This window comes from Erithacus rubecula (genome assembly GCF_903797595.1).
Source record: "Erithacus rubecula genome assembly, chromosome: 1".
Lineage (NCBI taxonomy): Eukaryota > Metazoa > Chordata > Aves > Passeriformes > Muscicapidae > Erithacus > Erithacus rubecula.
The window spans coordinates 93,042,053-93,065,541 of NC_136658.1; the positions used below are offsets into that span (position 1 = coordinate 93,042,053).

The following is a 23,489-nucleotide window of genomic DNA, read 5'->3' on the forward strand; positions in this document are numbered from 1 at the left end:
GGGGAAGTGAGCCAATTTGGAGAGTACTTACAGTAACAACTGAAGAGAGCAGCTTCTCTCACCTCCTTATGTAGTCAGTAGACAAATTAGCCTGAAAGCCTAACTGTGCAATCTCTCTCCTACCTCCTGTATTTGTTGGGAGAGAAGGGTCACTCAAGTCAAGTACCAAGGCTGAAGTAGTTTAGTTTTTCCATATCCTCAAAGAAAGTATATTGTTCAAAAAGGAATTCATTGCTTCTTCTTTAAAACAAAAATGCTGGGTGTTTTGCCGTGTTCCCCCCCTACCCTGCTTCCCCTTTAAAGTTTACTGCATTTCAGACATTTCCCACTTCTGTTAAGTTTTCTAAATTTTTGGTTTGCGTCATTCTTCTTCCTTCTTGTGCTAAGTCAAATCTTCAAGTAACTGCCAAACTGCAAATGGCATGCATCCTGTTCAGGTTTTTTAAAGGCATGTACATCACTTTATTTCAAGTGTAAGCCAAGAACAACATTAGGAACCGTCAAACTTCGGGCTTTACATCTGGCTGAATGTTTGCTTTGAAAGTCTTACCAAAATGGCATCATGTGCAGATATTAGAACTTGCTGCCAGCTGACTTTGCTTGGTATAGCTCTCAGGGAAGGGACAGCTTTTATGGAGAGGGCAGTTGGGTTGTTCAGTACTTCAGTCATTTTATGTTACTGTCTGATTCAAATGCCTTTGTTAAATGCAAAATCTCTTACACTGACATTTTCCATGTACAGTGTCTGCATTGGACTGTGTTTTGTTTTCTGTTCTTTTTAATTTTAGTAAAATGGCTTAACCATATTTGAGAAGAATGAAAAGAAAACAAAACCACAAAATGACTGTAGAAGTGGGGTTTTATGAGCAGAGACACGGTTGAGGGGGGTTTCAATACCTTTACGACTTCAATACTGTAAGAATTCCAGTATTCCTAGAGCTGCAGCTTTTTTTTGGGACTGTACTTTCTACAGTTTCATCTAAATTTGGCAGTGCTGTGTGTGATAAACCTTTGGACATGGATTAGTGCTTGCCCAGTGGACACTTTGTAGAGCTCACTGTACAAAGCCTGCAAAGATCCCCACCCTGCAGGATGGTGCACCTTGGCCTCTGCCAGCAGCTTTGCCCCAAGCTGTGTCTGATCCTGTCACAGTCCAAACTTACAGGGTTAAATATGAGCCTTTTCTAGAACAAATTCCTTCCTCTGGGATGACAGCAAGGGACTGAGAAGGAGGAGCAGTTCCTTCTCCCCTGTGTTTTCAGTGACCCTGCTGCTCCCGGCAGGAATTTTGGAGGAAGAAGGCGTTTAGCAACAAAGGAAATGAAAACTTGGCCAATTGGCCAGCAGAGCAGAGTGAATGCTGTGAGAAGTTGGGAGTGACAGGGAATTAGAACTGCTAAACAATTTGTAGCTACAGGCTAATTTAGAGGTTAGGAGATCTGACAAAAACTTTAAAATTAGATTTTTGCTCAAGTACAGGCCTGTGGTTTAGTGAAGGAAAATGGAGGAACGCTGAATCTGCCCTATAGGACTGAAACGACGTCAAGCATATTAATAGTCTGTGTATCCTAGATACATCTTCATATCCTTACATTCTTGCACATTAGTTGGATATTCTTGCTATTCATACAAAGGTCTGATCTATATTTGTATCATGCTGTTTTCCATTAATGAAATGGAAGACTTCTATTAACTATATGGCTTTCAGAAATAAATCTTTATGAAGAAAAGGAAAAGAATTAATAGACAATAGACAACAGGTAATTTTGTAAGCTACTTTAGTCAGTTTGGGTTGACAGCAATACTGATTTATGCCTAAATATTTTTGGCAGTAGGAACTTCTCTGATTCTTTCCTTAAACAAATATCAATTCATAAGCTGGGCTCCAAAGTGGCGTCCAGGAACATGAATATGTGGATAACTGGACAGAAATCTGGTTGAAATTAAATAATTTCCTTTTCCTGAAATGCCACCTTAGTCCTGGCAAACAGTATAATGAGCAGTTGTGTAGGAGGCATTTTCATGTCTAATATTTGAACATAGTTCTTTACGTTATTGTTACTTTCAGATAAAAATGTATTATCTTTTTAATGTGACTTTTAGTTATTGGATTAGTTGTTTTATCATGGTTTTACCTGCTCAGGATTTTAACTAAGAATTAGTGAAGATTCAAGGAAATATTTTTGAAAACAAAAACAAGCAAATAAACCCCCAGCTTTAATACATGACATTTAAGTCCTTTCTTGTTCTTGAGCCAGTATTCATAAAAGATTGTATGTTTTCTTATGTACTTGAGGAAATTTGTGTTCAAAGAAAAATCTTGAGAAGTCAGACTTATTTTGTGTTGTCTGCAAAACCAGTAGAAAAAACCCAAACAAAACTGTAGAAATCACCCTGTTTTTTTTCCCTAAATATTGTGAGCTACACAATGAAACCACAGTATTTTAATTTACCCCTTTTGATTTTTCATTTTAATGTCTTAATTTTAAAGCAAGTAATCAGATGTAGGTGGAATTGCACTGCTTGTATTTTAACTGCTAGAACATGCTGAGAGACTGTTGTTGACACTCTTAGTTTAATATACTATCTATCTTGAAACTTGTTAGTTAGTCTCAATATTTTAAATAGAGTTTGGGTATTCTTCTGTCTGTATAGCATACCCTCTCCTACTACATCTCTTTATAGATTGATGTCCTTGGTGATAAATGATGTGTGTTTTTATCTTTAATTTTGTTAACTTGACATACATTTTCCTGAAGCTCTTTGTTCTTAGCGTTGGCCTGATAACCTTCATACTTACCACCTTTTCTCCATAAACATTCTTTCTATGCTATATTAACAGGAAAATCGACTTTTCCATATTTTAATGGGAACTTTACATGATTTTCAGTTGTTGCTGTAAATAAGGTGTTAAAACTCCATAGCCATTTGTTGTAAATCCAAGACAGATAGTTCTTCTGATAAGTTGACTATAGTCTCTTGTCTAATTCTTTATCTATAAATCAAAGCAGATTATCAAGATGATAGACTGGACTAGTCTTCTGCATCCTACTGTGTTGTTCTTTACTATTGTGAAATGTTGGAAAAAAAGGTTGAAAACTCAGTGGATGTTCCACTTGAGAGATTTTAATATGTCAAGATGGAAACATTAATATTGCTTCAGTCTTATGTCAGGACTTGTGCTCATGCTTCTTGCTTAAAGATTTAAAATCTTCTGGGATGTTCCCATATTATGTTTTTCATTGCAGAGTGATAACGTCTTTTAGGTATCTTATGGAAAAGATATTCAAAGAGGCCTATAATGGAAGGAAAGCATTTGCAATCAAATTGTAGGCATCCAAAATTTCTTTGTGAGAAAATGAAATTCCTTTGTTAGAAACTTCTGAAGCAGAATCAAGTAGAACTCCTGATATTGAAGAGATACTGCAGTGTATGATGCTGTGTGAAAAATACTACAGCTAGATTGCTCATTGTTACCTTTTGAGTTATAACCATCTAGGTTAGTTTTAGGTTCATTTTACTTTTGGTTCATGAAATTGCCCACAGACATTACTCATAAGTAAGATCTGCATTAGGATGTAAAACCCAGGAAATTTGTTGGTTCTGCAGAACCTGGGTAGACAATTGCTTTGCTTTGTCTTTAGAGTGGACTTGGCACTGAGTGCTGTGTTAATTCTGAGTAGACTACTGTGTTATTCCTGGAAATGAAGTGGTACATGAACAAACAAGAGGTCTTAAAAAGTCTGTGTGCTTTCTAATTATGTGAAAATTCCTGAATTTGTCTTAATATTTTCAACAGGATTGACCGTAAGATGTCGAATGCTCATACAAATTACAGACTGGATGAAGCACAAGCGATAATGAGTGAACTTCGAACCATAAAGAAAGCTATATGCACAGGTGAAAAAGAAAGGCAGGACCTTATGCAGGTAAAAAATCTGCTACTGAGCTACTAAATAGTATTAACCTGCCTCTATTTTCTTGCTTGGGATTGCATTGGGTTTACCTAGTTAAAATAAGGAAGTAGGATGGTCTAAACTGATTTTTCTGTTTGATAATTACCAATAGCAAGCAGTTCAAAAAAGGTAAGTAGTCATTGTCTATAGTGGTTGCACAAGACTTCATTCATATGCATTTTTGTCTTAAGTAATGTAGTTAGCTAGTTTTCATTTAGCTCAGTGTTTTCATTGTATATAGCTTTCTGTTGTTGCTATGTTGATGTCTGCTATGTAGTAATTACACTGTATCAAGAAAAAGCCTTTGTGAATTGCAGTATTTGTTTATTATTTTATGTCTCTTTGTATTACCTATAATGAAGTAGGATTGAGAGTTCATGTGCTAAAATGTTATTCTTTGTGTCAATCATGTTTTTCCCTTTATATGTATTTCACCAAACTGGATCTCTGTCACTGTTACACTTTCAGCCCCAAACTCAAGTTTGAGTATATCAAGGCTCATGTTGGTTTCTAAATGTTCTCACAAAACCCTCAAAGAGTATGAACAAATACAGTGTATACACAAACTTGAAACTGATGAATTAGGGCATGAGGATTGAGGGGAGATACATTCCAGAGAAGTGGTCTGACTTTTGAATGGATTCTGTGCCTTGCCTCAAGCTCTCAGTTGTGTGTCTATGTTATTAATGTGATAGGAGCTTGATAAAAGAACAATGAGCCTCTGCCCTTATGGGAACTTCACTATAGACTTGCTTAAATATGCTGCATGTACAGAGAGGTGGTAAGGACAGTTCTCTTCACCAGTTTTCAAATACTTGTTTGGGAGAGGGCATCTTTGTTACCTACAACTACGAGACTGTACTAAATTAACATTGTCATGCAAACATTTTCTTCCAGTTTTCTCTGCTGCAGTGTTTCTCAGGATTTTTTTTTTTTTTTTAAGTTGTTAAATGGTATGGGAAGTTTATAATCTACATATAATGAATTTCCACAGCTATACAATTATTAAGTCTCCAATGCATTACACAAAGACCATCTAATGGACCAGAAATCCTTATTCAAATAGAACACTGGAGTCACTATGAAAAGTTTCAGACTTGACAACTTTTTACATATTTGTTATTTTGGGCTGGCCAAGTTTTAAAATGTTTCTCAGTCTTCCACATGCCTGGCTAGGAAGAAGTGATAAGATCTGATCACCAGATCTTCATGGATGCAATAACAAACATTTTAGGAAACCATCTGGTAATATAAGGACTTATGTGTGAGTTCTTGGAGCAGTTTAACTACTGACCTTGTTTTTACTTCCCAGTAGTTTTTTTTTTACCTCTTTTTCTTACATTTTCAGTCCTCAGTGGCAGTAAATCCCTCTGTAGACATTGAGATGCTTTGAAAATCATATTTGGTCAACCAACTTCAAATGTGCTTGCTGTCTCTTTAAATAGTGTTGTGAGAGTTAGAACTCTAGGATCAAGGATTGGGCTGTGCTGGCATGACCAGAATGTAGAGGTTGCAGAAGACAGGCAAAAATGAAAAGTGTTTCATCCTTCTTCCTGTCTCTGTGTGATATACAGGAAAGAAGTATCTTTTTTTAATTAATGACAGTCTTTTATGGTGGAATATGTAGAAAACAGTTGTTCCACACAAGTGTAGCATGCCATGTTTTGTTACAATGACTATACAGAGTTAAATGTCATCGTTTACAAGGTCTGCAGTTGTAAAAGTGATGTAATTCTGCCAGCTTACAATGCTCTGCAAAAATATCCAGGTCTCTTTTTTAATTTTGACCAAAAAATAAGAAAAAATTACTCTTGGTGTCACCAAAGTGACCTGTGCTGTGCATTTTAATAACTATTTGAAGATTATTGCCATGGATTTAGTTGGCTTTGTCAAATAAGTGCAAGGCTATTTTAAATATCTTCCTAAGGAGTTCAGAATTCGATTTTGATTTTCCTATTAATATTGGAATTGTATTGTCTTGAAAACATTACATTTTAAAGCTACTGTTGTTCAGACAAACTTTTTTTGGAAATCTTTTTTATTTTGAAATTTGCTAATAGAGGAATAAGAAGTATAGTGTAAAAAATACAGGGTTTTATTTCAGAGAAAGAAAACAGACCATTTCTTACTGCTTTTTAATTTAAATCTGACCAGTGCAAGCAAGAGAACTAAACATAGTAGAAGTGACTCAGTTTTGTGTAGGTGCTTGGAAAATTGTAGCTGTTGTAGAAGTATGACAGTTGGTTTAGTTGTGTGGAATATGGTAGTCAGATCTAAATTGGATGCTGTGATTACAAATAAAGCAGAATATGTGGTGCTGCTGCTCTAAAAAAGTGGGCAGACTTCTTATATGAGATTGAATAATAAAAGTGTGTGGTTATGTTCCTGAAAGCAGTGTGTTTCTCTCTCCCTCCTCCATCTCTGTCATAATTTCATAGTTTTTGTTCAGTGTGCATATGCTTTTAAAAATATTGTTGTCCTCGGAGGGCACTGCTCTTTGGTTTTTGTTGGGTTTTTATTTCATCTTTTTTATTTTCTCTTTGTTACCAGTTAAATTGGCTAAATAGGTCAGATAGGAAGCACACTGAAATTGTGCAGTGCTCCCAAATCAGATGGCAGCAGATACTGGTGAAATGACTGTGCTCTTTTCTCTCCCTTTGGGTAAATCTGGGCTGGTGTGCCTAGAACTTCACATTAACAGTAGGCTTATTTGGCAGTTTCTGTGGGATTGCCATAAACAACCCTTAAACTCGAGATGAAAGGTGGATTCCTCTGTGTAGCTGGTGAGGAAATTACTCCTGCTGTTTATAATAACAATTATAAATTGTTTCTATCTAAAAATGGGCTATCTTGGATTGTAATTTTCCATGTTAGGATTGCCAGTGCCTGTTTTCACTCATCCAGCTAGAAGGACTTAATGCATTTTTGCTTGTCCTAGGGCACATGTGCATGTAAGTTAAGGTGATGCTGCCTGGTGATTGCCACCTGTCAAGTGCTTTCTCATTTTTAAGTAGGGGCCAGGATTCAGCAATTGTCCCTGGGTAGGAAGCCTGGCCAGCAGTCATGTAGCCCCTCATTACCTGCCAGGAAGAATACTAGAGGGCATCAGGAGCATACCAGGAGATCATAAAGTAGCTGAAATACAGGCAAAAGTTTAAATTTAAGTTCTGGCATCAGGATCTGTGGTATTGCACATACCTGTAACATAATTTGTTAGCCAAAGAAGGCAGATGGAACATAACTTATTAGGAGAAACCTCAGGCTTTCTGAATCCTGAGTTTATCCTTTTTAAAATACACTTTGAAGACTGAGAAATCTTCTGATAAGTGAATATGTACAGTAACCTTGGCTTGTTGCAAATCAACAGTAGACAGAGCTGCTGAAATTCCTGAGGACCAGTCTTTTCCCAATGCTGTGCTTCAGGGTTGTCCCTGATTCTGCAGTTCAGACACCACAGTATGCAGTTTTAGAAAGTTTTTAATGTGTATTTTTAGAAGCAATTTTTTTATTGTGTTATGATTTATAGATATTACAGATCTTTAAATTTCTAATATTTTTTCTACCACATTTTTAGATTGTCCTTTATTCTGCGGTGAGAGGACAGAATGTTTTCTTGTTTGATGTGTAATAATTAGGATCTCTGTCATAAATGACAGCCAGCACAGTGATTTTGTTACTAATACTACATGATCTTTAATTTTTGATCAAGAGAGAATGCACAATGAGGAAATAAAAGCAATATTAACAATTTTGTTCTTTTAAAGGGCTTTTTAAGAGCCTGTCAACCAAGTTTATATTGTCAAAAAAGTTATTTTTGTTATTTTGTGTGATTCTGTCGTATTCCCCTTTCCCCTCAAAGACTGATGTTTCTGCTTTACTCTGATGGTTTATGTCATTGTCTAGACATTTCAGCCATGTCCCTTGCTTAACCCGAAGTGTAAAATATCTCTTAACTATGTGAACTCTGGGTAAGAGAGCACAGGGATGATATCAGCTGTCATAAAAGTGCAATCAATACAAGGTATTCATCAAGTTGGATGTGATAACAGTAGTGACTAAGGAATGTAACCTGTGCAAAGATGGCAAAAGGGCAGGTGAATCACATTTGTCTTCTTTATCAGCTAGCTTGAAGTTGACAGCTGCTAGATTTAAAGAGCTACAAGCTATACAGAAGATAAACATTCATAGGTCTAAAACAAATAATATAAAGTCTGTTTGCTATTACATGTATCTTTTAAAAGGAGAGATTGATTCCAAAGCAAACCTTTTGTGTGCTAGTTACACAACAGTGAATTTTACCTTCTGTAAATAGCCCTGTATAGGCAAGCTACCAGTCTTCTAAAACAATTAAAATTTTTGTTTTGTTATTAAAAAGTATTATAAAACCTTTTTTTTTACTAATCTTTTTAAATATGTCCTCTCCTTTAGAGCCTGGCCAAACTAACAGATGGATTCAGGAATAGCTGTTGTATTACAGATTCCCTGCAGGATCTCCAGCACAATTCTAGTTCACTCAGTGACTCCTGTTTACCTCAACAACACTGCGATGCTTGTTCTCAGACTGACATCACTGGAGAGGTATGTGAGTGTTCCTGTGTGAAACATTTGCTGTACAAAATTAGCTGCTTTTGAACTACAGCGATACACTGTTACTTACTCTTTCAGTTTAAGAGGTGTTGTCTGGAGCAGAAGGAAAAATACAAAGCAATACTGGTGGTGAGGGAGTTGTATTTGCTTATTGTTTCCTCTGTGTGCAAAGCTGTGGGCTTGGTGGTTCTGCTGCTTGAGGGTGGCAGAGGGATGCAGGGGCATGCTTGCACGCAGTGACAGGTAAAATCAGCCAGCCTAGCAGAGAACTTCATTACCACTTCAGTGACTGCAGGTTCATTTTGGAGTAACAGCTCTTGCTTAAGTGTCCATGGAAATCTTCTCTTCATATCACCAGCTCTGATTTACTGATACTGGTAATGAGGCAGGAAGGAAGAAAATTCTTCAGCCAGCTTGAGGTTGCAGTAAAGACATGATTTTGCATGAGATGTTAGCATTGTGGTAGTAATGGTAGCTGTGTATTTTAAATTTTTTTTTTTGCATATTTTTTATCATATACATTGAAGATATGTAGTAGATATCTGCTCCTTTTCTCTAAGACAAGAGTATTTTACTTAATCAAGAAAATTTGTGATGTAGTCTGTTATACCTTTGTGCTCAAATATGCCTTTAAACATGATACTTATAATATTTATGATATTTTTAGAACATCATACTGGCATTCCTTGGAAATGGTTCTATCTGAATGAAATTGTGTACTCCAAATAATAATAAGTAAAAATTTGGCTTGCACTAATACTATGGCAACTCGGCTGTTGATAGTAATAAATGTCTCTGTGGATGACTGACACCAAAGCAAGAAGGAAACTTGTTTGCAGTTTGTTAGTATGGTAGTTTAGATGTTATCTTACATTTAGTTAGAAATCATCTCTTTGTGGCATTATCCTGTTTCTCATCTATTATAATCTTCCTTCACTGCTGGCTAGTTGTCAGATTGGATGTCTCCAGAGGGTTCCTACAGAAGAGGAAATCTTGTTTTTGGGAAGATAGACCCTTTAAGAATCTAAGAAAACTGAGCTAATGCTAGACTGTCTTTCAGGGTGTTAGGCAGATGGTGCCTTTGGGGTGTCATTTTCAGATAGGTGGTGGATGAGATTGTTAAATTCTGAAACAAACTACCAAAAGTAGCATTTTCCCATTCGCAGTACATAATCCAAGACAAGTACACTGTGGAAATTAAGTTTATCAGGTATAGGCTTTTTGTAAGGGAAACAAAAATACATAATTATCTGAACTATTGTTAATGCCATATGAGTAGAAGAGAGGTGGAATTTTTACTGTGGAATGATGGAGACAGAAAAAGCAGCAGCTGGAGGAGAACTCCAGAGGTACAGCAATCCACTTGTATAGGAGCTTAGGTTTTAACTGTTATACCATACACAAACTTCTGAGGAGGGAAGTGCTAATGCCCTAAAATAGAAATTGCTGTAGAAACACTATGCAGCAGGAGGTGCAACATAAGTATGTTCTACAACTGCTTCAAGGATCAGTTGGAGTTTTTTTGTACTGATGTTTAAAATACACTAATGTTATAAGTGCTGGGTAACACATCACAGTACAGGGAATGTAATCTGAATTTTTTCTAATAAAGGTATTCATAAAATAGCCATATCAAGAAGCAAAATATTTCAATTTAAACACTCTTTGTCTTTTTGACTTGGATAAAGTTGAAAAGCTTTGGCCATTTATCAGTGATTCAATTTGCTAACCCTTGATTTCCAGGTTAATAATTTATTGAAAGGGCTTATTTGTCTTCTCTGATTTCAGCAATAAATTAGTTCTGCATTTTTGAGGCATAAAATTGATTTTTTATCATGTTATTACTTAAAGCATAGGGGTTTCTTTAATGAGTCCAGTAAGGAAGATTAATTTATCCCTTTTTAATTGTGATGAAAGAGTTTTTAACTTGTTTCTTCCTTTCTTTTTCCTCCTCTCCTTGCTCTTCAACTCCTCAAGTTTGGGTTTGATGACAAAACAAGACTTGTAGACAAAGTAAGGCTGAACTGGCAATATGAAGAAGCCAAGAAAAGGTAATTAAAGATATATCTGTTGGTTTTATATTTACTTTTGTGATTAAAGTTTTTGAAATAGAACTGGAACCAGCCTCCTAGCTTGAAATGTCTTTGGGAAGACTGATTTGCTCTCTATTGAGTAGTTCACAGATAATCAAAATTTAGGTAAGTACAAGACTTTATCATGAGATTATTATATTTGTTTGCAGAGATAAAGCTAAATGTCAGCCCTGTTCTATACTTGTATAAACACGAAATTGTAGTGGTTCAATTAAACTGTTTTACATTTTTTCACCCTCTTTCTCAAACTTAGATATAAACAGTCTTTAAACTTACACTTATCAGCCTGGTCTGTCAGGATACCCAAAGCTTTGCATACCTGTGTCTTAAGTTCAGGGTACTGAAGCCATGAAGAAGAAAGAATGCAGAACTTCATGTGAGATAAATGAAGATGTTCAGAGCTGAACAAAAGAGTATATAAAAATAAATGTTGAAATTGGAAAAAAAGTCTGAAAAATGATAAAAATATTAATTGAAATTGATTTTTTACTAAGTACTTCAGTCTTAGTGGTTATTTTAAGTATTTCTCCTGTGGAGGCCAGTCTTGCAGTGTTTTTTCAAGGGGTTATAGAAGTTTTAAAAGTACTATCTACTTAAATATTTTAGTGGGTCCTCATTTAACCTCATTGTTTTCAAATTATGTGCCACATTCAGGACAATACTGTTGGTACCAATGATTACTTGAACTCAGTAAATAAATGCACTTATGATTATTTTTATTTTTGATGGTAGAATATTCTGTTACTGAATTTGACAGACACTTGAAAGATGCAATATAGTTAACTATAAAAACTGTAATTTTAAAATTTGGATAGATTTCATTTTCTTTTCATTCTGTTCTATTCTACCAGTTTTTTACATCTCTCAGAGCAAGAGTTAGAAAAAGAACTTCAATTCTTTTCCCTCTCTTTTTCATATCATAGTGATTTTCTCTCTGGGGAAATCTAATGCTGTCACATGTCTTGGCAGAAATTGTAAGTTTTTAGGCAGTACACTATTTTGTTGTTCTTGGAAAATTTACCCATGTTTGGACACAATACAGGCTTCAAAAAATTAAGTTGGTATGGACAAGTTAGATAAACACAGCTAAATCTTCAGGATTTGTAACTTTGAATGGAAGTCTGCATTATACATACTGCATGTAAATACAATTGACTATTACCTACTAAAGGTTAAATAATTGGGAAAAAAAGAGCAAAACAAAAATGTGTCAGTTTGCTCAGAGGCTAACTTAGCACTTAATAGTTCAGTGATAATTTAACTACTTACAGTTGCTGAAAGAAGGATGATAGAATTTAGTTTTGTACTGTTCAGCTTAACAGAGCCACTGATGCTGTGAAGATTGTATTAAAATGTTTTTAGTTCAAGCTTTCTGACATAGCTTTTTTGTGTTTTTCAAAACAATTATCTTCTTATTTGTTTATTACAGGGAAAAATGGTGGTATTTTGGGGATGGTGAAGAGATGTTGAGTTTTTATGGGTTAATTTTTTTTTAGTAGCAAAGCATTTCTCAGCTGGAAAGGCTGAACATTTGTTTCTGCGTGGAATGCAGCATTTTTGAACATCAGAAGTGAGCTGGTGTTTGATCCTAATTAAGTGTAGAAAATCTGGGTAACTAACTTTCCAACTAGAGAGTGGTGATTGCAGTAAGAGTAGTTTTGCTTTCCCAGGATAGCAGCTCTGACAATGGTCTGTTATTTAGCAAAAGCATGTTAGTTGCTTCAAAAGAGTAGCCTTATTCTGCCCAGTATGTTGTACGGAAGTAATCAGCTTTCAGCTTTTGAGTGGAACTGCACAAAGCTCATTGCCCCTACCAGTTATCTCTGTGGTTGCATTCTTCATTTATCATGCATTCCTTCCCCTTAGCTTGCTGGCATTTCTGTAGGGCTTTTGTCTCTACTAAATATCTTTGTGTTCATTCTCCCTTGGCTGGTGAAATATCTACTGTTACTGCACAGTGTGGGTGACGGAATGTGCTGCGATGGATTAAATCTACAAAGTAGAAAATTAAAATGCTACAGTATGTCACAACTGTAAGGCAGTGTATTATGACTGCTTGCTTGTCAAGTGGGTGGGGAAACATAGTGCAAATAAGTACAACAGACAATTTTAATGGGAGACTTAAAATGCACAGTAGGAAAAAGTATGTCTTCTCCCTAAAAGGAAAGCAGGAAAAAAGCCCCACAAACTGAAGGACAGTGTTGCATTTTAGTTGTGAATCTAACCATATATAAACAGAATATTTGCCAGATGTAATAAAAAGTCTTTAAAAATTGAAATATGTTCTCTGTATATGGAATCTAAGTAAGGAAATGCAGTGCTGGGATTTTTTGAATGAACTATCTTGAGGAATTCAGGAGACAAGACCCGATAATTACAGAAGAGTTGGCTTACACTCCCAAAATATTCCTTCTCCCTTATAAAGGATAATTTCATTTTAATTCCTCCTTCAAAAATCTCTCTGATTGCTGAATGGTTTGGCCTTTGCATAAATTAAGACATTCACATAGCTCTTTTCCCCTCATCACTTTCCCACTGGAAGGAAGTTGGATGATTTTCAATTTAATTTTTCCCATGGGTATTTCAGATGTCGTACACTGTGGCTTCTGACATTTCTAGTACACTGGGGAAGAGATCCTCTCCCTTGTTTCTGATCCAGGCTCTTGGAGGAGTTTTGTAAATTCTACTTTTTAACTCACCAGTCATTCTGAAAGGAGGCTCAATCACTTTTCTTCTGCTCTGTGCTCTTCTCCCTCCCCCATTATTTCTAAATAAACTGTACCTCATTTCCATGAAATTTCTCCTCTCAGATCTGCCAGTGTGGCCCTCCAGAGAAGCAGGAGGGCGGAGGAAAGACAGTCTTTTGAACAGACAGCCCCAAGCTGCCTGGATAAATACTGTTTTTAGTTTCAGTTGCTATTTCAGTGAGACCACCTCTCATGAAAGTATTTGCACACTGGAAAGTGTATACTCCTCTAGCACTTTCCTGAATATACTGCTTCATAGCACAAGAAATTAAAAGCAAATTGTTTTTCTTTGATAACTCTAAATGGTGCAGTTCATTAGAATGACTTCATGAAGTCTGTTAGCAAATGTTTATGAAATGTCATTGCTTCAGTGCCTCATATCCAGTGAAGTGTGTTAATAGGTAGATGAAAAATACTCCCTTCGATAAGAAGCAACAAAAGTTTTAGCTGTGGGTGTTTGTTTGTTTTTTTTTTTTCTTAAATAGTCTAGTCTGGTGGTAGCTAACTGTAATGAACTAATAAATTCAAACATCTTCAACCAGCTTAACTAGTTTGGGTAGTATTTCTTTGTATCTTCTGTACATTTGAATTCAAATTTATTATTTATTAATGTTATTATTTTTTCATTTACTTAATAGAGGCATACAGAGGATGTGAGGAGATACTTTTTTTTAGCCTTTAAAAAAACACTCCCTCAGATATGCTTAATATTTTTACATTTGTCTTTAAGGATGTTACTTTTTTCTGTTCAGTGTAGTTTGTTGCAACCTTTCCCATTTCCAAAATTAAATTTCAGTTGGTCCTTTAAAATTACTAGCATAAGCAGAAGTGTGTCAGTACAATTTGTGCTTACAGTGACAAGAGTACATGTTGATAGGATATTGATAGCAACATTCCAGTACTAATACAATAACATAGACAAATATTTTCCTTTAGAAAATTGTCTTGTATAGGCAGGTTTCAAGGTTTAGTTATCTAATCTCTAGTGTAATTCACTGGGTTTGTATGTTTTATTCTGCTGAACTAATCTGAAAATCTGATTTAAGGATGCAGTAATGTATTTGATATCACATAAATACCTGGCTCAGCAAAACCTAAATCTCCCAGTGTTGGTTTTTAAACATAAAACATTTTCTTTGGGTTATAAAAGGAGCTTAGACATGGTCTTGAACTTCTTAAAGGTTTTGTACTATTTCACCTGTGCGTTTGGGAAAACTTGATTTTTGCAGATTCTTGCAATTTTCTTGAAATCTGCAAAATGCCAGTGGACTCCAATGGCTTCATGAGTTTCTTAAGGCAGTTTAAGATCTCGTTGTTATTGAATGAATTGGGCTGTTGGGAAGGCTGGGTATTCAGCAGAGCCTCAATGGCACAAGCTTGCAGGAACAGCCAAAATAGACACAGTGGAGAAATTTTGTGAGCATTTGGCCAAGTTCCCCAGCTTCTTGTTTTTTCTGTTTCTTTCTTCATCTTTCTCTAGTGTTTCCTCTTTGGATATAAATCATAATCCACACTCAAGGGGCAGTAAATACTAAAAATTACCAAGTTCTTACACCCTTCATTATGTGTCTTCAGTCCCCCTCCTTTGGGTATTGCATGTGGGAGATTTTCCCTGTTACCTGAAGTGTCAGAGAACTGGATCCAACAAGCCTAGGGAAAAGAGTAAGTGGGGCTGATTTATGTGATCTTAGCCACTGTTCCCTTTCAAATCAAAACTGGAATATTTTCTTTATTTTATTTCCCCTGGTCTTCCCACAGCACAGGTAGCAATGACCTCAGTTCTAGAGTAGTGTGGTGTGTCAGCCAAAAGCCTGGGCATTTAAATGTAGAGGAGTATTGTTTGGTTTCCTTTTCTTCCTTGTAAAATTCAAACCACGTTAAGTTTGAAGAACAATGCCAGCTGTAGGACACCCATAATTTGTCCATTTTACAAGCATGAGTTAGTACCTTTGAATTGGTTCAGAGTATTTCTCTTCCCAAGACAACTGTCTTGTTCATAATCTGAGTAAGAATCTAATATGGGGTAAATTGTAATTGTGAATCACTCATCTCACAATAAGTGACTTTTACTCACTTCTTAAGTTCTATTTATTAAACATCCTCTTGAGCTGAGAAATATAACTTCATTAGTGCTGGGTTCAGGTATCACTCTTGAAAGTGATTTTCTGGACATTAACACAATCTTCAAGGTTCCTCAGGTATTTTCAGTGTCAGAAGGGTTGCCCTGTTTTGTTAGGGAGAAGGGGAGCTGTGTGCAGCTATAATAATTCAGACATGTTACTAAATTTAATTAAATTATGTCTAATTAAATTTTGGAAATGCATGCCTTTTTTTCCCCATGATGTAGTTTGTATAGTAAACTACTGACTGTACTGATCTCCATCCTCATGCTGTGTCTGCATTGTCTTGAGTGAGACATCAATTTAGATACTTGCATTTCAGGGCAAGTGTGCCATTTCAAGTCAGTGAGATCATCATCAGGTTAAACCTTTGTCATCTCATCTGTGCTCCTCCCTGAACAGGCACTTTTATGTTCATCTCCATTAGAAATTTCTAAATACTGAATTAAGCAGCAAGTTGACCTGCCTACCTAGGGAACCAGTCATTTTATACCACCTACTCCAGAGAGGAATGGCAGCTCCTCAGCACTTGTTATGCAAGGATGGGAATGGGCAAAATGCCTGGAATGTTGATGGCTCCAAATTAACAGTTTTTTCCACAGGAATATGTTAAATTGCTGGATCAGTAAGGACCTCAGTGTCTGGCATTAGGCCAGATAAAAGCACTCTTTTGCAGTGACTACAGTTAAAAAATAGTATCTTAAAAATACTCTTTAGGAAGGAAAAATGTGTTGGAAAACAGAGGCTTCATAGAAGATCCTAAATATTTTTCCCACTTTAGGTTGCAATCTGTGTCAAGTCGTTAATTTATTTAGGTAGATATTTTAAGGCAGGCTAATGCACTGAATTTGACAACAGCCATTTTCATCTAACACAGCAGGTGTGAGAATGTCTGGTGTATGGGCAGAAAGTCTGGCATAGGCAAGCACTGTGAAATGGCTTACTTATGAATTTATTGTGATTGGAAGGAAAGTTTGTGTTTGAGGAGACAGATTGCAGTTACCAAACATACTTAAGAGGATTTTTTTATTAAGTTCTGAGCATAATTAAACATGATAACTCAGATTTTTTTTTTTTTTTTCATCATTTTGAATGAATGCGACCATAAAAGCCTTAGAAGTGTCTTCTAGCCAAGGAGATAAATACTAAAAAAATTATCACTGGTAGCTTATTGAAACAACTTACCATACAGAGGGATTCCACACTGGAAAGCAAGTGACAAAATTCCCCAAGACTTCAGTTCATGTGCAGGAAATAAAGGTTGCAGAAAACTGCTAATTGCTACTTCAACAGATTCCTGCATTATATAGTGTTTTTTTGTCTGGCTTTTCTTTTTGTAAAGGCAAAGCTATAGAAACAAGAAGAGCTAGCTGAAAGAGCTAGCTAAGATTGCCAGGGGAATCAAAGTAAACACCTAATCAGATTTTGGAACTCTTCAGTGGTACAAACCTTGTCCACAGCAGTACTTTTCCCCATCAGTAACAGTATAATTAAGTTATTGTGTGAGAACTTCCTGCTTTCAAAGTATCACTGTAACAGAAATTGAAGGGAAAAAACAAACTTCAAGCTGGAATGTCGTGCACAAAGGGAGTTACATGCTCTCAGCAAGCTCGAGAGTGTAAATTAAAACCTCTTTTATTTAGTGAAGGCGTTTTACTCCACAGACAAGTGGAATCACTGATTTGCTACTACTGAAAGGGAGGGGGATCTCTTCCCTGATCATACTTCTCTCTTCCTTGTTGCCTGCATTAGTGTCCATTTGCACCTGTGGTCTACTTCTTAACCAGCTCACCCTGCAATGTAAAAATAACTAGCAAAACAATTGAGAGTGTTGAAGTGAAGGAGAGAGTCAGTCCTTCAGTTGTGTTATGAAGAACTGGGGAGACTTCAGATGAATCTCATTTTTGTCTGCAAGCTGTGTAAAAGCTTATGAACACAATCAAATAGTCCAGGCTCATCTGATTCACACTCGCTTGCCAAGCTGTGATAACTCAATTGTACCGGAATGCTGTGATTCTGTTGAAAGGATCTTGAGTCCCTGTTTGTTTCATTTGGCACCGAGCGCCTGAAAATGAAGCTGTATGTGCTTCAGGAGTGTTTACTGAATCTTTAACAGCAGAGCAGCCTGGGTAGGGGAGAGAAGGAACCCTGCTCACTCTTCCTGGCCCTGACATTTGGTCAATGGGATGAGGTGTTCTTCAGGAAGCTGCATCTGGAATTCATGCACAATAGCTGAAGTGTGAAATATGTGGACTGTATGTATCGATCCACAATGGTGCTTTCAGTAGCTCTTGGCAGGAAGTTGGTTGTTAATGCAAGGAGGAGGAAATGGTATTGAAGGGCATGATGAAGTATTCTGCTTTACAAAAATGTGACATAATACCCAGTTTCTTTACTTGCTGAAGTGAAATCTGAGGTGTGTGGGGGGGAAATGACAGTGAAAATCTTATTCATACATGTATGCAGTCACTGCAAAATGAATTCTATTGATAGTTTATTTCCTTCCCCTGATAATAAGATGGCCAAATACTTTCCAGATGTCAGGAGGAGATAAACCTTATTGCATGAGGGTTTTTTTCATACAGGGGACATGTTACCTTTGTTATGTGTATGCCTTTTCTTTTATTCATTATCACGTTATCACACTGTGAATCTTCTGTTTGTGTGTTATGTGCCTTTACCTTGCTTTTTTGCTATTAATTTTCTTTCTTACTAGATATTTTTGAAAATTATTATTTTAATCAAAACCAATGAACTATATCCCACTTTTATGGATGGCTTGAAAGTGCCTTTATTTATTTATTTATTTGTTTATTTAAGGGTAGTAATCTTTTAGAGGTACTGATCTTTCTTTGAATACTACCATTTCAAAGAAGATGAAACTGAGGTGTAAACTGCATAAATGTTGTCCAGTTCTTTGAGTTTCAAATGTAAAAAAAATCAGAAAGCTAAATTTTTTCTTCCTTACCTCTAATTTTAACTTTTCAGTTCTAAAGTATCTAAATTGTCATTGCAAGACAAACATAAATACCTAGAAATAGGTGTTCTCCCTTTTATGCCAAAAGAAACATATTGTAATGTCTAGCTTTAGTGTTCTTGGTAATATTGATAAGAGTTCAAAGTTTGTTTCTAAAAGAATATTTGCTTAAAATGTCAGCTGTGGAATTATTCTTAAAACTGTTGTTTCATGTAATTGTACAGCATATTGAGATGTAAGAAACTACTTTTAACTATAAAGCATACTAGAGAAAAAAACCCAAGTTAGCTTATTTAATTGTATGTTTTTATGATGCATTAATCCAAAATCACTTTTATATTGTAACCAGTAAATCTTCTTCCAGACTGATGTTTCTGTTTTAATGGCAGCCTTAAAATTTTGCTGTCATTTAGGGCAGCCTAATATTTTCAGCCCCTTAAACCATTCCTCTACAATGTGGAACATGATTGTATGGACCTGTTATAACTGGTTAAGAGTCTCACCTTCAGCTTTCTCAGATTCTTACTGCACTTTGAAATCCCAAATTAAGATCTGGCTGTAGAAGAATGAGGAATGTAAATATGTTCATCAGCTGTACAGGCAGTAAACTTGAGCTCTGAAATATTAATTGATTTATTACAAAATGAGAAAGCTGTGAAGGCAGATGTTGTGTCTATAGCAGATAAAAGCACTGCAGTTCTCGTACATCTACATATGTAGGAACACTTGCTGTTGTTTACTGTTTTAAAAATGCACAAAACAATTAAAAAAACCCTAAAACCAATCAACCAAACAAAATCCTCCAAAAACAAGCCCGCCCCAAACCCCAGAAACAAATAATCCTTCCAAACCCCGTTACATTTTCTTGGTTTAATATTTAGAAGAAAAAAGGCACAGGTTTCACATTTTGATATTTTTCCTCTTGTCTTTCTGTTCTGCATTTTGAACTACATTTATCCTCTTTAAAGAGTTTCGAATATACAACAGCAGCTGGCCTTGCTGGATAGTGAATCCTGGCCAGGAATGGCTGAAGCAGACAGGGACCGTCTTCAGCTCATCAAGGAGAAGGAGGCTCTTCTTCAGGAGCTGCAGCTCATCAGTCAGCAGAGACGATCCCCAGAAGACATTGCACGTTTGGAGGAAGAGAAAAGACGCTTGGAGGATGAAATTCAGCGAGCTCGAGCAACATCTGCTCACGGGGCCACTGAAAGGTTTGGGAACTTGAATTGTTTTCTAAGCTATTGTGATATTGGTAACTTCAAAAGGAAGAGTAGGGAATTTCATTGTATTTATGGAAAAAGTAAATTACTAGAGAAATTTAGTTTCAGTAAAGGAGAAGACTGCTGCTGTCACTATTTAATTCTGTCTCGAACTTTTCTGAAGCAGAGTTGCAGGGATGTCAACTAGTTAGTTTTCCATTCATTCATCTAAAAATTCTGAATAGGAAGAAGAAATCTGAATAGAATCTTGAAAGATGCTTGGAATAGGTCTGAGTGATACTGTCTGATAACAGGGACCTGAATAAGAGTACCTGGATAGTGAAAGATTTTTTCTATTCTTTGCATTGGAGTAGTAGTCATCTCCAAAAGCATCAGAACAAAGATCCTTTGCTATATTTAGTTTCACCCTTAGAACAGGAAAGTTAAATGATTGTGTTTTTGCTGCTTTTTATATACAATATTTCCTTTTCATTTGCAACCTCAGCAGTAGGAACACATCCCAGTTCTGACATTTAGAGAACACCGTAAGCAAAGTCATTCTTAAGAACTTAAAAATCAAATTATATGTAAAATAAAAAACTCAAAAACATATTAGTGGAAACACAGTGTTTGTTTCAAAGTTGCCTAGCTTTTCCTGTAGCCAGAGAAAAGGACAAAACCTCTTAAGCTCTTTTTACCATAGACTGCTTCCAGTGAAAGCAAGAAGCTACTTGTTCTTGATTCTCGTAAATAGTGGTAAAACCTCAGCTTTTACACTTCAGGAAAGCCTACAAGAACCAGCTTTAATGTAATCTGTGTAAAGGTTAATATTTACACAATAAAGATACTTTAAAAATATTTGAAAGTGCTTTCCATACACAGATTTTGACAACTCCAGTTTCTTTGAAAATACTTCTGACAGTAAATTCAAGCAGTAAATAGAAAATTCACAGCCAGCCTACAGGTCAGCGTAATATATTTTGCCATTTTTGCCATATTGTTACCTTGGCTTTCCAGCTTAAACTGACAGAAAAAGGAGTTCACTTTTCCTCTGTCCTGTAGTAAGTTTTATTTGTTGTTTTTGGGCTCTCATGTTAGGAGGTGCATACTGTGTTGGCAAGAAGGCCAAGCTATTTTTCCATGGAGGTCATGCTGTGGAAACCAGCATTCCACTGTGGTACTTGATATTTCAAATGCTAGCAGAAAGTTGAGCAGAAGTTAGAATAATACTGATGGGCACTGTATTTTTGTATAACAGATTGGAGGAAAGCTTAACTATTAGTACCACTGATTTTCTTTGTTTTTTGTTTGTTTTAGACCTGGAAATAACCAAAAATGTTCCTAATTCTGCTTTTGTATTTCCATTTCATTCTAATTGTGGAATACAAAGATGTTTCTTTGTTAAATAATTAACACTTCTTTTCTGCTACTGTATTTTAAAGGCACTGAGTTATGTGCAGATCAAAATGAAGTTAAAATCTATATGACAGAGGTGGGGGTTTTGTTGTTTTTTGTTAAGATTGGCTGACAGCCTTAGCTGGAGGCATTTCTAGCTTTTAGCACAGGTACCTACTGTGCAGCATCAATCATTGAGGAATGTAGGTTCCTAATTTTGTTTTTTACAATAGATGGTGTGAATTTCCTGATTTCCTCTACAAATTTTTGAATCAGTTAAGTTTCTTGTGTCCATTTGTCCTTATCTTTTGGTTCCTGCTTGCAGTGCCTGTATGGTGTAAGTTTGCCTAGCTGAGCTGCAGCCTTCCTTCTGCCACTAGTTAACCTGGCCTGGGGTGCACAAAGGCAGGAGAAAAGCCTGAGTGCTGCTGTTTTATCCAGGAGAATACCCTTTCTGTTGATTTTTAAATCCTGTTCATTAACATGTTGAATTCTAATAGCTGTCTTTGTAGCTCAGGAAGGTCTGAGGCTGTCTAATAACTTAGATCTGCTTTCTCCAAACTATCTGTCAGAATCTCCTTTTCCAGCCACCTTGTGATGTAGGACTGGAGCTGTAACTTTCATGGACATAAAAAATGCACAGCACAAACCAGAACACTACCTCACTATTATCTTGAAGTTCAGTGGTTAGGCTTGGAAAAACAAAACGTCAGGAATATAATTCTGTATCTAGAAAAAGAGTGGACAGTAGATAAAAATCAATTCTTTGAAATTCTGATAATGTCAGAATACTGAATTTAAGATAGAGGTGTATGAGTGACAGCATTAAAGCTGCATTCCATTTGTGTTGTGGCAGTGGTACTGAGTAATTCAGCTGCTTGTTATTAGAATGGACAAAAAATAAGTTGCAGCATGAGAATTTTTCGTCATAACATAGTAGTCAAGATTCTGTATCACCTCTTAAGTATAATAATAAATAAATGCATCTAAAATATGTAGAATAAGAGCTTAAATTTGACATTGGTGGTTATGCTTAACAGAAGTCTTTCAAAAATTTTCTTTTTTATCTTTGAAATTGTCTAATTGTCTTGGAATACATTTTTTTGTGACAATGTGGAAGGGCTTAGTATTTCAATAGCCATATCAGTTTGATGCAAGTGAAGAAAAATAATCTTATAGAGTCTGATATTGTTACCTAGGACTTTTAATGACTTTGCTAATTGCTGTAATGTATTTTCAGCATCATGTGTGGTTCAGTTATTTTTCTTGTCTGGGAATTCTCCTGGAGTCTTGGTTCTTGTGTTCTTGCTGGAAATACCATTGCTGCATATGAGCAGTGTAAATTAAAACCTTTCATTAAACAGTGCAAGTTTTTATTAATATTATGAACTTCAATGCCTTGATGTTTTTCCATACTTGGGAGGCTCCTAGCACTTTTTTAACACTACTATGATGAAGAAAATAGTAATCAGTATGTGTTTAATTATAGGATACTGTTACAGGAGAAGAGAAACTGTTTGCTTATGCAACTAGAAGAAGCTACACGTTTAACCTCATATTTACACTCCCAGTTGAAAAGGTAAGTTATGTAAAACCAGCAGGTTTTGAAGTAACTACAGCAGAGAAGAATATAAATAATGTATGAAGTTAATGTTTTTATAGTTCTGTGTATGTATGCCAAGTAAATTGACTTCTCACTACATTTATACACTTTGCTCTGTGGAATGCAATGATTTGGATGGAGTTTTATTAATAGTATTAGTGATGGCTATTTGGGTTATGTTATTAAGTGTATTTGGGAATTTTATATGTTACTTCCTGAAAAGGAGAGAAGTTCTTAAAATCTGTTGCAATATTGTTACAGTTTTACTATGGGCAGATAGCATTCTTTTAAGGTCTTTGAGTTCTTAATGTTCTGATACCTTCAAAGGTAGGAGTTTTGATCCCTGGTAAGATGACAAAATTCTGCTATTTAAATACAAGAATGTGTTAAGACCAGCATTGAGGTCCAGAATGTTTTGCATATTCACACTCACGGGTGCCTTTTGAGATGCAGCTCTTGGGGATTCCTCAGTTTAACACCACAGCAGCATCAAAAGCTCAGCTCTTGCTGAGTTCCTGTCTCACTTCATCTCTCTCTGGCACTAATACTCTTCTTAACTCAGAATGGTAAGAGGAAGTGGAATAGGATTCATTCTAAAGTCTATTTATTTTTCATTGGAAAAACCTGTGAGAGTGAGGCTTACATATTTGAAAATCCCTTTTCACTACTTCTCCCTGTATTGTTTATGACCATTTATGTAAATTTGAGCTGGATCATGGTAATCTATCCTTCCTGGCTTTACACTGAGTTTACTGAGCTAGAGCCTGCTCTAGCTCTTTTCTGCCAAATCACAGCTCTTTATGTGTTGGAGG

The 23,489-nt window shown here is 36.0% G+C and overlaps 1 protein-coding gene across 3 annotated transcripts in view; it reads left to right on the forward strand.

Moving 5' to 3' along the window:
- Positions 1 to 23,489, forward strand: part of WWC3 (WWC family member 3) — a 95,598-nt gene that overhangs the window by 47,994 nt on the left and 24,115 nt on the right. For all 3 annotated transcript variants that reach the window (XM_079313714.1, XM_079313712.1, XM_079313713.1), the window contains exons 6-10: positions 3,800 to 3,929; positions 8,385 to 8,534; positions 10,521 to 10,594; positions 19,449 to 19,691; positions 22,564 to 22,653. In XM_079313714.1, the coding sequence (XP_079169840.1) occupies positions 3,800 to 3,929; positions 8,385 to 8,534; positions 10,521 to 10,594; positions 19,449 to 19,691; positions 22,564 to 22,653 (687 nt within the window). The remainder of the gene's footprint in view (positions 1 to 3,799; positions 3,930 to 8,384; positions 8,535 to 10,520; positions 10,595 to 19,448; positions 19,692 to 22,563; positions 22,654 to 23,489) is intronic.